General features: G+C 35.1%; 1 protein-coding gene across 6 annotated transcripts in view; it reads right to left on the bottom strand.

Moving 5' to 3' along the window:
- Positions 1-675: 675 nt before the first annotated feature.
- TRRAP (transformation/transcription domain-associated protein) overlaps positions 676-16,482 on the bottom strand; it is a 102,524-nt gene continuing 86,717 nt past the window's right edge. For all 6 annotated transcript variants that reach the window (XM_010570238.1, XM_010570240.1, XM_010570242.1 and 3 more), the window contains 6 exons: positions 10,884-11,109; positions 10,053-10,270; positions 7,153-7,337; positions 5,298-5,501; positions 4,131-4,325; positions 676-1,928 (listed from right to left, as the gene is read on the bottom strand). In XM_010570238.1, the coding sequence (XP_010568540.1) occupies positions 1,644-1,928; positions 4,131-4,325; positions 5,298-5,501; positions 7,153-7,337; positions 10,053-10,270; positions 10,884-11,109 (1,313 nt within the window). In that variant the 3' untranslated portion in view covers positions 676-1,643. The remainder of the gene's footprint in view (positions 1,929-4,130; positions 4,326-5,297; positions 5,502-7,152; positions 7,338-10,052; positions 10,271-10,883; positions 11,110-16,482) is intronic.

Below are 16,482 nucleotides of genomic sequence, written 5' to 3'. Positions count from 1 at the left end.
TGTTCATCTGTTAACCTGCAGGTGAGCTCACCGACCCAGGAAAAGTCATCAGATTGGCTTTTAGATATTCCCCTTGTCTCACAGACAGTACACTACTGAACGGTGGTGATTAACTTCAGTTATGCCTCTCATGTTACCCTGAAATCTCTAAAGAACCCGTTGACTGCTTATTAAAAAAAAAAAAAAAAAAACCCAACCAAAAAACCCCACACATTAAAAAAAAAAGCCCACACACAACAGGCAGACCCATCCTTTGCTATAGCAATCAAGATCTTTGTTTTTGTGGGAATAGCAGAAATCCCCCAATAGAATTCATCTACACATTTAATCTTGACCTCTGAACAATTACTTAAAGGCTGAATTTCTTGTAGACATGAAATAGACCATTCTGCTTGAAGAAAGACTTTCAGAAAATGGATGGTTAATATTAATTGACTGGCTAGGAAGACTACACTGAATGAAGAAATTCTTGTCATATACATACTTCCTATTTGCAGCTCTTCTGTAAGCAAATTCAACACTATACATGAGAACATCACATCCACGTCTCATTAATACAGTCATCACCCTTTAACATTTATTAAAGATTACATCTGCTTTGGGGTCTTTTCTATTTAGCCCATAGTATTATATGAAAAACAATCTAAATAAAATGAATACCATAGAGAGTTTTACAAAATATTTATTTTGAAAAAAATCACTCTGTGCAAATTTAACATTCTCAACACCAAAGTTTTATAAAAATGCTAAGACAACAGAAAGACAAGTGAAACATTAAACTGATCTTTTCTTAAATTACAAAGAAACAGATTCATTCTAAAGAAGCTATTGTAATTCTAAACATTAAAAAAAGAGAACTTTTTAAGATTTTACTTTTTTAATCTATTACAGCCAAATCCATGTATCAAAGGATGACTTTTTCCATCCTTTTTACAAACTTCCCCCCCAAACACTGTCCACAACTAAACCAAATACCCAAATGGTTTACACTTTCACTGTACATAGCTTGTGCTCCAAGAAAAGCTAGCACAATTTGATCATCATTTTCTCAGTGCCTAACAAAAAGTCACCTCTATACATTTGGTACAAAATTCTCTGTACAAACCAACTTCGCTCATGTAAATTTGAAGCAAACTTAAAGGAAGAGTATTTATTTGTGCCTTCAATTTGGTATAATGAAGGGACAGTGATTAAGCAAAATTTCACAAAGTAAAATTCAGTAACTGGGAATACTGTCTTTTTTTTTTTTTTTAAATAATTACTATTGTATAAAAAAATTATATACTGCAGGTTATTAGGAATGGCAGACCCTAAATCTAACAGTGCTAGTTTTATAGTCCTCATCATAAAATAAGATTTTTCTGTACATTATTTAAGTTTCCTTTCTTCACTTTAAGCTATTTGTGAAAGCTGTTGTTGCATATTAAACAACCTTTTTTAAACAGGAGGAAACGTCCCCTTATGAAATTAAAAACAGTAAAATTATCATATTACTGTAAACACGATTAAAATGAAGACTAACAAAATGCAGTGTGACAGATAAGCCATGGTCTGGAAAGCTTTTTTCACATTTTCTTAACACAATATATGGCTCACACCACAAACAGCAGCAAAAAAAAAAAAAGCTATTGAAAAATTTCAAGTTACAGCCACGGGTGCCAGGCAGGATCCATACGACAGAGATTATCCAAGCTATTTGCAGCTGCTACCAGAGTGTTGACTTTGCTTTCTCCTCCTTCAAACTGAGCAAGATTATGAAGTCGAGTCATGATAGCAGTAACAGCTTTTTGAACTAGTGAAACCAGCTGCTGGCTGTCCATATTTTCAGGTTGCCCAGCTGCTGAGAGTGGAGAGGAAGTATCCTCTTGTGTTTTTTTGTGCCATGCAATTATTTCATCCCGTAGCACAGTTTTTAGGATGCCATCAACCTATATGAAGGAGAAAAATAAGACTATTATATTTAATCCAAAGAACCATCAGGGATTATAGATTTGTAACTAGATTTTAGTCAACAGCATTTTGACACTCTTGTTCCCACTTTGCAATCTCAGCCTTTTCAAGATGAGTATGGCTTCCAACTGTCTTTACTTTCCTCTCAAGGTTTTTCTTTTCATAAAAAGCTTTCATTATGAAAACACAACACAATGACTCCTACAAAAATGAAAAAAATCCCATAAACTACAACATATATTAAGATCTTCATACACACATACAGTCATGTATATTCTATTTTTAAATGACTCCACTAAATTTATGACTTTTCCCACACACATGCACACATACACAAAAGTCCTATGCAAAGATAAAAAGTGCTTTGCAAAGCTGGGGGTTTTTTTGCACAATGATTACGCTCTCAGAGAATACTGTTTTCTGCCAAACAGGGAAAGAACATACATACATATGTATATAATACATATTTGTACATACATACATATATATAGGCCAGTTCTATCCTTGGATGAAAAAGAAATGCCTGCAACAAATATTTTCCTGTTTTTTCTCATCACCGAGTTGAGTTACTGACATTTATCTGTCAACTCCAACAGTCTTGAGCTTCTAAAACAAACTTTTAGGTATCCAGTCTAAGTCAAACTCACTGTTTGCACATAAATAATAAAACATTTTATAACACATAGGCCAACATATACAAACACATATTAAATATATTTTATGGACATTTGTAAAAAAGATAAATGCAAAAAATGTTAAAAGTATTCCTCTTAAATCCAAAAGATAAACAACCTAAAGCAATAATCACCACATGCCTGAACTGAGCTGGGCACCCTTCACTCCAAAAAGAATAAATGGGCACCTGCGCTCTGATCTTCAAGGAATCATAGAATCACAGAATATCTCAAGTTGGAAGGGACCCATAAGGATCTTCGAGTCCAATTCCCTGCTCCCTGCTCCCTACCTAAAACTAAGCCATATGACTAAAAGCATCATCCAGATGCGCCTTGAACTCTTGACAGGCTTGGTGCCATGACCATTTCCCCAGGGAGCCTGTTCCAGTGACCGACCACCCTCTCAGTGAATAATTTTTTTCCTAATGTCCAGTCTGAACTTCCCCTGACACAGTTTCATTCCATTTCCTTGTGTCTTATTGCTGGTCACCAGAGAGAGGAGATCAGTGCCTCCCCCTCCACTGCCCTCCTTGAGGAAGTTGTAGCCAGCAATGCAGGCACCCCTCAGCCTTCTCTTCTCCAAGCTGAACAAGCCAAGTGACCTCAGCCGCTCCTCATAAGTCTTGCCCTAGGGAACTTTCACCATCTTGGTCACCCTCCCCTGGAGACCCTCTAATAGTTTGATGTCCTTCTTACATTGAGGTGCCCAAAACCGCACACAGTACTTGAGGTGGGGCCACACCAAATTGATGTGGCAAGTCTAATTGGGCATACATCATTCAGATGTTGAAATTAGAGGCTACGTCTGCAAATTCGTTTGCATGTATAGGCATAGCTTTGCAAAGATGAAGAATTATCAAAAATATTCTAACACAGCTTTCTGTACTATAAAGAAAAAAAACACTTTAGGATATTTTCCATCTTTTAAAATGTAACTAGCTCACACCATAGCTACAGCATGTTACATGCAATGTCTTTCTGGTGTAAATTGCTTGCCTAAGTGCAAGATGCCTCATTTTTGGAAAGCATTAGAATTTAAAAGGAAGTTAGACAATGTCTCTAGTAAACTACACCCTGCTAAGAGCTAGAATCCATCAAAGTAACATCGTATCTTCATCATCCTACTCTACTAACAAAGGGCCAAGACACATTTCTATTCACAGATTATTATGAAGATTCTAAATGATGTTGCATTTGTCATTTTACTATTTACCACTGCCAGAATTTGTAAGGATTGATGAGGCTAGAGCACTGAAACAATCAGCCTAAATTAACATGTGTGGACAAAAAAATTAAATTAAGGGTAGAATTACACCTATCTTCCTTGTATTCTTTCCAAAAAGGTGAATTGCAAACCTTTCAGCTGGCTTTTATGATGACCTTAGGGTAAGGTTTAAAAACAAATACTGACTGTTCAGTTTCTACCTTAACCAAGAAAGTGCTGTTTAGTTTATAAACTGCCAAATATAACATGCCTGCAAACAACCTTTCAGAAGGTATACAAACCTTAAAGTTTGGCTGTGCAAAGCAGCGAGCTACCGCAATCATAGATGCAGTCAGTGGACCAGACACCCCAATGGTCGTAAGAAATTCAGAAATGTTTGGTGTAAGCCGGAATGGAACTGGACGATTGGCATCCAAATCTCCAGTAGCATCGTTAATGTCAAAGCGAAAGTAAGCTACATTTAGCTTGCCAGTATCCTGGATTTAAAAGCAAGATGCACAAAAGTAATTAAAGGAACAGATTTTCATTAATGAAACCAAAAGAAGTTGGATTTTTGTTTAATGTTAATACTCCAAGTACAAATAGTACCCCAATAGCTTTTTACTCTTTCAGTCAAACAGTCTTTGAGCAAAAAAGTTAAAATCAAAGGCATGCACAAAGTCAGGTATGTATTGCTCTCAAAACATCCCCTTACTAAATACACGTTACTGTAACATCAAATTTGAGTAATAGGTTCTTCTGTAGTATGGTCTATAAGGAGTCATGCAGATAGACAGATCTCCATTCTCTATGCATCCCAGCTCTGGGTAAGCATTCTCTATGCATTGTTCACTCTGGGTAAGCATCTGAATGCTTCTCTAGAGGGATTAAAGAATCTTAATTGTTAGACAGAGTATAGCACTCTATGCATTAAAATGGCATTAAGACTTTAATATATACCGCCCTTGCCCTACTACGGTTGCAAGCCTCATTTTCAATGTTGGGTTAAAACAGAAAAATCACTACTAATAGGAGCTGTAGCTTGACATGATGGCAATGCTTAAAAGAGAACAGTATTTGAGAAAGGGCATTCCCCTTTAAGAAAATTAAGCTCTAATTTTTTTATTTTTTTTTAAATCTGTTTGACACAGAGATATATTCAAACCATTATATTTGAAGGAGGGCTAAAAAGAGACTTATCAGTTACTTACATGAACAGTTCCAATATCTAAGAACAATTTCAGACAAAGTTCTAAATTCTCACCACAGAAGGTAGAGTTGATGTCCACAGGGACTGCAGTTTAAATTACTACCTACATGATGTGCAATCACATATAAATGAAAAGCCTACTGAAATGCACTGTTAATTATATATGTCAAATTACTGTTTTGACTCATTTCAAAAGTATAGTCCAAATTTCCATTTGATCAAAGATGACAGCATGCATCTAGAACAAACTAAAGCATACCTGGGCAATCTGCAGCATTTCAGGGTTGAGTCTATTTAAATGAAAGATGAATTCTGCAAAGCCAATTAGGGCTAACTGAATAGTGAACATCTTTCGAAAAGTCCAGTAATCGGTAGCATTGGGGAATGTATGTAAAGCCCACTCCTTAAGCATACTGCGTGGCACCATGTTACTCTGTACTTCTTTAAGTATATCTCTGAGAACCTACATAGGAAAAATATTAGTTGAAAGCAACCATTTTTAATACGCTTCTCAGCAACAGACAAACATGCCAAAAGCAACTACAAAACTTCTTCTCTCAACTGCTGAACTTGAACTTGCTGAATCCTGAACTTGGATGCTTTCAATCCAACACTGTTTCCTGACTTCTTTGTCAAAACACACATAATACTTTGTTAGCCCATCCTCTGCACAGCTAGAAAATATTCTTTATCTGAAAAGACTAAATTTTTAAATAAAAATCAGATAAGCGTAAGAACTGCAAACAGGCATGTCAGAAAACCTGAAACTGAAAAGGTATATGACCTGATTTGAAGTATCTTCTGTTCAAGACTTTCAACTCACGATGCTGCACTTCCTTATGGGAAACTAACGGAACATACTCACCATTTTCTAGGTTCAGTGCAAGCTAGATATGCATTTTGCAGCAATAAAATAAAATCCTGTATTTTAAGCATAATAGCAAAATTTGAAATTATACATGGGACCTACAAAGCATGCAACCTAAAGATGGCTCTCTGCATGGTTTCTTCATATGCCGGGTAAAAGGTAAAGGATTTTTATTACACAAGATAGGGAAAAACACTGGAAAAGTAATTTGTATCATGTATTATTACAACAAAATTACCTCAAAAATACAAAAAGATAAAAGCTGAGAGGTCTATTCACCTGGTTCTGTCAGTGAACATTGTGCAATAGTTTCTTCCCCTAGATGGAAACATTTGCAATCTACCAAAATATGTAATCACTGTAGCATATACTAGCCTAATTAATTAGAAAAAGAAATAAAGTTAGGATCTGTTCTATTACACCAAAAAGCATGATAGTCATACTGACTTCAATTAAATGGCTGTTAAAGAGTTTCATAACCTGAAGGAAAAATTCTCAAAATAGAAACAGATGTTACGTAACACTTCATTTTATTTTGTAACAAAGAAAGCCTGAAAAGATAGTTTCTCTAAATTATGTCTGTGATACATTTATATTATGTATTTTCTAATAGCTGTATTTGAAATGGGACTTGCATTTTATGTAAGAATTTGCATTAACCTTATGATAAAAAAAAACCATAAAATAACCTTATTTGTCACAATTGGATGTTTGATGGAGTTTACAGAGAGACGGAGCTTTGTTCTTTCTGAGTACTATGATTTATTAGGGTAAGATTACTCAACTGTTTCTATTTGACTTAGATGAAATGAACCCACTGGTAATTTTAGAAGATACATTAGAAGAACATAGGGAAGTCTGCATCGAATACCATGCTGTAACTGCTTATGTAAACTAGGAATGCTGTTTCCCATGTTATCAATTAATTATTTTCAAAGCACTATATGAAAGGGCCAAAAAGCAATCAACGCCTTGTCTGTTTTCAGTTGCAGTTACCCAAAACAACATAGAGTAAAACAAATACAGCTTTTTTGAAGCTTTCCAAGATAATCTAAAACACTAAAGAGTAATGTATTCTTGGGAATGCATATAACAAAAACAAAATAAACCCCCCAAAAATCAAAACACTACCTCTGCAAAATATATCTAATGAGAGGTGAATGGTCAGGGCAGGGGCGGATTGGACACAGTATCATAGAGTCCTCAGGAAAAGCCCTTGATTAAAATTCATTATATATTCTAATACCTGATGGCTAGCTTGAGTCCCTCGTGCTTGGACCGTTGCCAGTCTGTCATAGTAACGAGAAATAGGGTTGTCATGCTCAATGCCTTTCTTGGCACAGCGTTGCTTATAGATCTCCACCAGGGAAAGAGAAGAGGGATTGTCTTCAACCAAACGCATCTGTGGAGAAACTGCTACAACACGGGGGACTAGGAGTAATTTCAGAAGGGTGAGAGAGGATGGTGATAGGGGGGTGGGCAGACAAAGCAAAACAAAACAAAACAGTTAATCCATAACCCAAATACTAAGAGAAGAATTAGCATTCAAGTATCAGCCCTTAAAACACAACTGTGCTAATCAACTGAAGTATACCAAGAGAAAACTTTTATTACTACACTCATAACTAATTCACAAGCTCAGTTAAAAACAAAGCATGTATGATAGCAGATTTTTTTTTTAATCTTAACAGAAACATCTCAACTATATTAGCAAAAAAAATTGAGCACTCATTATTCTTCCTACTTTTCTTTATCTGCAGAAAAGAGGGTAATATTTTGTTCAGATGCAAATGGGTTTGTAGTATCTGATTACATGACACTGGCATTATGTCAATAAAAATGACTCTGAACAACAAAACTACTAAACTCAATAGGGTATTTAAAGTGATTCAGAAGAACAGGAGGAAAAAAATCTGAACATAGTTGAGGAACAGATGTTTAAATGATACTATTTGAAAATAACATAGGGAAGACATAAGGAAATATTCAATAATAAGAAAACTTAAGCCACTGAGCTTTCCCTTGATGAGCAGTAAACTTGCAAAAACCCTATTTGCACTTTCATGGAGCTCAGCAGATGTATCATCCTTCTGAGTCTTATGTGCATCCCCACCTACATCAAGACAGACAAGGCCTCTTCCATAGATAGCTTTTCCAGTGAGACTGCTTGTACTGTTTGACAGCAACCTCCAGTTACCCCCAAAACTGTTCTCTCATCATTTGTCTCAGAATCTGTAATAACTAACCTCAGAAATATAGGGAAAAGTTGTTTAAATGCATTTAAATTGTTTGATGTAATTTCTTCAATCTTAAAGAAGAAAATGCATTCTGCAGAAGGGAGGGGTGTTAATGAGCTATTTCTTCTGGCCTGCTTCCATTAACCTCTGGCAGCAGAGAAATGAATGTTAAGTTCTTTCAAATAGTATCAAACACAAGGTACAGAATTATTTCCAAAAACACTATAGTTTAAAAACAGCTCTTTGAAGGAAAACATGTTACTTCACTCATCATGTTATATAGGGGATATATTTCTGTATCAATGGCCTTGTTTACCATATTTTTCAAGGCTTTATCTACTGCATTTCTGTTATTTTGGCCTCAGAGCGATGCAAAATTGTCCTCATATATGTAGAGGTACTATATTTACCTTTTGTTATAACAAATCCCTTGGCTTGTACATTTTGGTCTTTTTCAAGTTAGAACTCAAATATGCATTTCTAACTCTGTAAGTGCAATTTGCATTATCTGGCCACCCAAGCTCATGACAGCAACTACATGTCAATAGATACTATTAGCCCAAACAGGAGGACTGATAAAGCCATACTTTTTTAAAAATCAGATCTCAGCACTTTTTAAAAGGACAACAGCAAAGGAGCAGCTTTGCCTTAGTGTCTTTGATAAAAGTTTCTCTTATCCATAATATATTTCCTCCTCACCAACCAAGGATTATTAGAACTGACTAATGCAATGTACAGAACTCATTTATATGAATTTAGTAAGTGATTCATTGGCCTTCTGAAATGAAAAGCATTTATATATTAATATGAAGTAACTACACAGCTGTAAGCTGGTACTTGCCAACAGCCTTAGTATCTGGAAAACACAGGAGCTTAACTATTTTAAAGCATTTACATTAGTATTTGAACCACAAGCAGATCAAGTATGTTGCCAGGTGAGACTTGGATATTCTCTGTTCCTCAATTCATGAATGAATTATTTATAATCAACACATGAAAAAGCCAAGATACACAAGGAAAGAGAAAGAATTAAGACCGTGTGTTCAACCTTCATTCACTGTTCCTGTTTTGAAATGCTTATCTATGTGACCTTTTTATTACATGAGTATTTTGCCCATTTATACACATAAATCATATTGCAACCCTCCTTAACGGTCCTCATTAAGGCCTCCTTACCATTATGTTTGTTAATTCTGTAATGTTTAAGCATTGCCAGGTGGTGCTGTTGGCAAAGTGCACTCTCCAAACCAAGTAACCTTTTACGGGATCATAGAAGTACGCCCAACAGAAGTCCTGCATCCAGTATCTAGATTATGAATGGATTTTATTTGGCAACAACTAACCAGTCAGTATATATTCCTGAAAGTAAACATCACCATGGATATACAAAGTTACTTCAAAAATTACAAAGATATGTTCTCATATCAGAGAATTCAGAAAGTATATATAAAATTCAAAGCTCTACAAAAAATTGTTTCTTCTTCTGTGTTATGTGGAAGAGGTAGAAGAAATTCAATATTTATATATTGCAACTGGAGGAGAAAAAGTTTTGTCCTGTCCCTCCCCAGTTGTGTCTAAACACTTGTTCTGAAGTACATGTATCTATTTCCATAGCAACAGATGGGCATGACTCTGCCTTATATATGTTATTCAAAACTGAACTTTATACCATAAATGATGCGTGTAAACTCTTCTAAAAACACCCTAGATTGCCTGCAATCAACTCTACTTCTTCAGAGGGGTGCTACAATGCCAGAAAAGACTAATCACCTAGACAGATGTGAATTTACCTTCTGAATATTCAAAAACTTCAGTATCAGTGATTAGTAGCTGTCAAAAACTTTAGCAATTATAATCTTTGCGCATAACATATATTTAAAAATAATATAAAAATCCCTCTTTTCAGTACCTGTAAAAAACAAATGTCTTTTTGTGGTTTCCTTCCTTTTCTCTAAGCAAGGGTTCAAAAGGCGAAGAAGTTGTAATACCCGCTCTTCTCTACGAGACTCTGTCAGGCAAGCATCATTCATTACCAGATATGGGTAAATCTTTCCATTATGGCCTCGGATATAGAGTCTTCTAGCTGCAGTATTGTGTTTCTGAACTATCTCCACTCTGGGCATAAACCTATCAGGAAAAAAGGGATATTAAAGCATCTGAGCTAATCTCCTCTGATATTAAATCATGACATAAAAAAAAAACCAAAAACCAAAAACAAACGCTCAAAACTCCCCAAAAACAACCAACCAAAAAAACCCAACAAACCACCAAAGAAATAAGGCAGTGCAACTATATTACAAGGTACAATTCTATTATCTAGCTAGCCCATGGTTTCTATTTTGTAGTCAAAAAGCTCTTCTGTTTGATTTTATTTGTTTTTACGAAAACACAGTTCTCGAGCAAAATTAATCATTAGATCAGACCTTTATCACTATTTTGAAGAGTAGTACCTCTATTGACATCAAATATTCTCAGCTAAAATCAACATAAAAGAAAACCAAATATACTCTTCATATAACAGTACAGTTGCTTAGTGAGACAATGTTAAATTACCAAAGGAGCATAAAATAAAAAATAAAGGTGTTATACCAAAGTATGACTCTATATATGGAATTTAAATATATGAAATATACACAACATCTACTTTTACAAAGTAGACGGTTGGACGAGGTTTCCATTTTCATCTCTGTTTTCAGGTTTACAAAAAGGGTAAATTTACCAAAGGGTATTTTTAGGTTACCTTGCTATCTTGATGTAGTAATGTGTTGGCTTTGGCATAAGGAATTCTCCAGGTATCTCTACTTCTGCAGTTTGAGCTGAAAAATTACTTAGAAAGCGGCACTTTTCCTCTATGAGGAAGAACTTTGGAAGCTGTTTAGTTTTTGCCTCCAGAATTTTGATCCATTTCTTCAGTTTAGAGATAAGATTGTGAAGTTTCATTGACCCTGGCACACTGAAGTCAAAGTCTAAAAGAAAAAAAAATATATATATATATACACATCCCCGGCATTTCAAATTCTATATAGGATATTTAACTATAAAGTGTCAAAAGTTTGCATTTGCAAAGAGGTTCTTTCAGCCACATGCCTTCAAGCAAAATACTTTAAGGAGTTCCACATACAGCACACACACTTGTTACGTAGAAAGGCATCACACCAGTTTCGAATACTATAGTATAACAGAAAGGTACTACAATCAGCAACTCACACAAAATAAGGAAAGCATACTACCAAGCAAGTCCAGCAGAGAAACACGGCTACCTATGAACCCTAAAATGCAAAGAAAAACTAGCAGGTTCAAACACAGAAGAGACGTAAGAATCATTAAGGAAGTGTCAGAGTGTAATTGGTATAGGATCATACAACAGCAACAACACTACAACAGAAGATGCTGGAGGAGAACAGATCGTACAGTTCAATAGTGCAAACCTAACACACACATAGACCTGTACTGCCTTTAAAAGACAGGTTCTGTTGAATATTTCATCTCTATGGAAAATCTTTTAGTAAAGTTCTAAAATTATATATAACTTAAACTTGTCGGCATCTGCTGCCTCTCTTCAGTACACAGCTTTAAAATACTATTATTTAGTAAATAATGATCTTCCCAAGATTTTCCTGTTTTACAGTCATGTAAACCTTAGAAAAATACACTGTGAAAATTTCAAATACTGCTACTGTATTTAACTGTCTATATACTGCAACCAGCCAGACTGCATAGAAAAAAAGCAGCAACAAACCAATAGATTAGATTAGATCAGATCATTTAGTGAAAGAGGAAAAGTAAGCTTATTTTACAGTCTAGCACTATAATTTTCTGCCTGTTTCATTAAAAGTGATTTATTTATTTAAAATCAATAGAGGCTTTTTACTTTCAAAAGGGATGAAAGAGCCTCAACTGCAGGACAAGTAGTAAAACTGCTATTACTATTATTCTCCTACACTGAGCTGCAAGAAAATTCTCTTTATTCCTTCCTGGCTTAGATAACAATTGCATGCCACACAGGAAGAACAGATATGACAGCCTATTTATGCAAACAGCCTGCTCTTTCCTTTGCAACACAACAGTACTGCAGTGTGGAACTATCTCCTCTAGCCCATGTGCAAGTGAAGTAAGAACTTTCTCAAGGTCAATACGTGGTCTTCAATACACTATGCAAATAATTCTGTAACAGAAATCACTGCAATATCAACAATTTTCTGGGCCAACACCAATGCCATCTTCTCAACACTGCTTTCGCTACAGTTTCAGAACACATACACAAATTAAATTATGATTCAGCACTTCAGTACCACAACAGTGAGAGATTAAAGACAATCGGATAAGAAAATAAACTGCTCTCTCTGTAACCTCATTAGTTATGGCATCCCAAATTGTGCAAGTTAACAAACAGTTGAATTTTTAAAAACCACTTCTCTACCAGAGTCTAAAAGATGCCGCTTTAAGTTCAATATGTTACAAGTGAAAAAGCAACAGCACGAAAGAAACATGAGAATGTTGATTCAGTATTTCTGAGATTTACAGCTAAAGCAGAGCAAACAGAAACTTCATTATGGTTCAATACAACAGAAAATTAACACAGTCTCAAAAATTAGTTTGAATCTTATTGCAGAACCTACGTTTCAGTATGTTACACACACAATATCTTCCTAAGTTGACAAAAAAACCAACCAACCCAAAACAAAACAATCACGAGTGCTGCTCAGAGGGGAAATTAATTTGACCACACAAATATACTACAAGCATCTATCTAACTGCAAGTACACTAATCATGAATTAAGTACATGCGCACAGTAATTACTGCATATAAAAGTTTTTTTCAACCACAATTAAAACCACTCAAAACTCCGATTATCCACAAGACTTACTCCTAAAAACAAGCTTACAACATATGTCCTTTTAGCCAGAAGATTTCATATAATTCTATACATACACTCTTCTTCAAGTTCTCTTCTTTACATGTACAGGAACTATTACCAAATAAAATAATGCAACCTAGGATTGCTTTAATTTTGCTATTCTGTTACTTAGAGTATCAGAGAACACATAGCCCAACATATTTCATTGTTTATCCACAACATACTGATATGCTAAAAGCTTCCAGTGAAAGTCTTAAGTCCACTAGCCCAAAACAGAGCAAAAAAACAGCACATACAAAATCCTTTCCACTTCTATAAGAAAAAAAGTCTATAATGAAAAATACAGTTTCATATTTACAAATGTTAGAAATTAGTATAACTCTGTAATATTCCCTTTTCTTTTTCTACCTGGTATGGGCAATGCATCTATTGCAATATCACTGTAAAACGCTCTTATTATAATCCCAAGCCTACCCTCTAGTGAGCAGTGGGAGTAAATCATTTCATGAAAGTGGCAAAATTATTGAATCATTTATCTCCTGAATCCCTGAAGTGCAGGAAAGTATCCCCAAACTGCAACTAGTTTTTGTGCTAATGTGAATCACCAAAGTAGTAAAAATATGCATCAATATATATTCCTTACAAAAAAAGTCAGTCAGTTCACCACAAGAATAGCTCTAGTTTATTGAGATGCCTATTTTAGGGTTTTTCTGTTGTTCTGTTTCCCAGTGGCAGATGGGAAAAACAGAGAGGTCAATTAGTCTTTTTGCTCATGTCACAGAGAGCCCATCTGAGAAGAAAAATCACTTCGGTTGGAAGAAAGGGAAATACAAGACCAGCCATTACTTGTGTACAAAGTCTCTTTGCTTTGCAGACACCTTAATCTATATAAATAGTATTTCTGTTTAAAACAAATCCACTTTTTCCAGTACTTACTACTGGAGAACATCTTCTCAAGCTAACACATGCTGGTCTAAAATACCTTACTGCTTATACCATCTTTTCCTAAACGGAATAGGAAGTTTACCTCCTCATCTTTAATAGAGATATTCACAGAAGACCATGATACTTTACAGACTGCATTTCAACTGAGGAAGCTTGCTCTCTGTTCTCAATGCTGCTAAAGATTTTACAGCGTGACATATGTATTTCAAACAAATACAGTCATTCAAAGTCCTGAACACCTCAAAAATTGTTACCTGAATCCATCCAATCCAGCATAATTGGCAAGTTCTTGCCACTCTCATTGAAAGGACAAACAGGGGGCACAATCCTCCTTGCCAGCGAGACAGATCTAAAAATTCCTGATGGTTCTTAATACAACTAGATAAAGCTTAATACTCTCTGAATGAGAGCTATACCATCATTTCTCATGAAGCCACACAAAAAAAGGATACACCTGAGTTAGCAAAACTAGAATGCCAAACCCTCTGTCCCCTCAAAAACCTTGACCTACAGAACATTAACATACCATTAAAAAACAAAGCAAACACCTCCAAACAAAGCCTTAAAAACTAAAACCAACCCTTTCTGCTAAACTGGTAGAAAACCGTTCTAATCAGTTAATGCTTTTCATACAAGAATAGCTCATTTGCAAGATTTTAAAGATTATTCTGACCATAGACAAAGCTGCTTAAGAAAGTTCATGACCCAAGGATCTTCAACTAAAGAGCCAGGACACCCATCACGTAAGATACCACTTTACGACTGAAATGTAAGCTTAGCTTTGCACAGCAGTTCAAATCCTTTATAAATATGATACTGAAAAAGATCCAAGCATTCTCCAAGAGAGAGGAGATGTCTTGCTTTTGAAGTATTATTCAGACATTTACATACTCTGTACTTTCCCAAAAGTTCTTTTTAATCTCACAAGAACTTTTGGAGAGCACCAACAAACATGAAAAATCTCAGTGACGGTTAAAGCAGAAATACAAAGCAGGACTTCTGGTTTATCAGTCACCTCCAGAAAACGAAGACTGCAAAGACCAGACCAAGGTCAAATACAATGCTAACTCCAATCTCTTCACATGGATTTTCTGCATAACATCCTGTTATCTAAAAATTAGAAGGGAAGTAAAGAAAGAGCTACCCAAGTGATGCTGTGCTCACTCTTGAGAAAAAAAAAAAAAAATCCTTAAAAAAAGCTGAAAATTATTAGCAGAGCTCTTTCCCCTGACCTCTCCCCACACTTCAGAGACACACCAGGACTTCAAGCAGCTTCCTTCTGATTACAGTTTCCATTAGCAGTAAATAATTCATTGTGCTGGGTGCCAAAACTCTCAAGAAAATTATCATGCCCTTTAAGGGTATACTTTGGAATTTTCCATTCATATTCAGCTTGAGTGGAGAGATGGTTGCAGAAAGAAGCCAATCCAAACGCTAAACTATCATCTGCCCACAAATGAACAATTGAGGCATTTTTTCTCTTTTCTTTGCTGAGAGAGGTCTCAAAGGGAACATTTCTCAGCATTTGCCTGTTCTTTGATGTCAAAGGTTCAGCAGAAAAGGAGAGAAGGAACAAAGAACAGATGGTCAAAGAACTATGCATTTGAAGTTCCAGAAAAAAAAAATTCAAAGTAAAATCTGGTTTTAAAATACGTAACGTTTGGATGGAAAAAGATGACCTATCAAAGCTCCAACAGTCCAGACTACTGCAGACAAAGTATTTAGAATATAAGAAAAGGTGTGAGAGTCCCCAATGGCTCCAAACAGAATCAAGATGCAACTCAGATGTTGATGGAAATGATTATGCAACCAAACATAGTTGACAGTGTCTATAAAACATAGCTGCCAACATTAATCTAGAAATAAATGAAGAAAAGAGTTTACTCCAAGACAGCTCCTCAGCTTGGATACTTTTGAAATGGAAGACAACCATTGTAATTATCTGTCCATCATCTAAATGCAATTGGTACTGAGAATCAGAAAAACAAACAAACAATAACATTCTAGTGTGACAAAAGGACACAGTAGGCATGATTTACAAATGGTTTCTCATAATGTTAAAACAGCCTTTGTTATCTTCAGCACAGTAATTACAATCTTATTCGTTTATGTGCATTTTACTGTTATTACAAAATTAATAAAAAACTTATTTTCATTTTCTGCATAATGAACTGAATTACAAAAATGCATAAGTATATTGATCAGTTTAATTTCTTCTGGTTTCCCACACTTCATTTGTGAATTAAAACACTGAATTTATTAGATTAAAATAAAATCAAACCTAGCACTAAGCAAAATAATTATTTTAATCCTGTAGACATTCGCATTTAATCATACTTGCAAAATAAAACATGAACTCTTCAACACAAAAATGTACAGAAAGTAATTACTTATTATTAAACTAAAGTTTACTGAGAAACACATCGCATTTGATGACTTTACACAATTTTTAAGTCCAGGCCTATGTTGTTGTTCTTTGTTTTATATGTTGTTCCATATAAATCTTAATAAAAGCTGTGATTAGACAGCAAACCT

This window comes from Haliaeetus leucocephalus, unplaced genomic scaffold (genome assembly GCF_000737465.1).
Source record: "Haliaeetus leucocephalus isolate CR32 unplaced genomic scaffold, Haliaeetus_leucocephalus-4.0 Scaffold295, whole genome shotgun sequence".
Taxonomy (NCBI): Eukaryota; Metazoa; Chordata; class Aves; order Accipitriformes; family Accipitridae; genus Haliaeetus; species Haliaeetus leucocephalus.
Note: the sequence above shows the minus strand (reverse complement) of the source record. Positions and strands in the feature narration are given on the sequence as shown.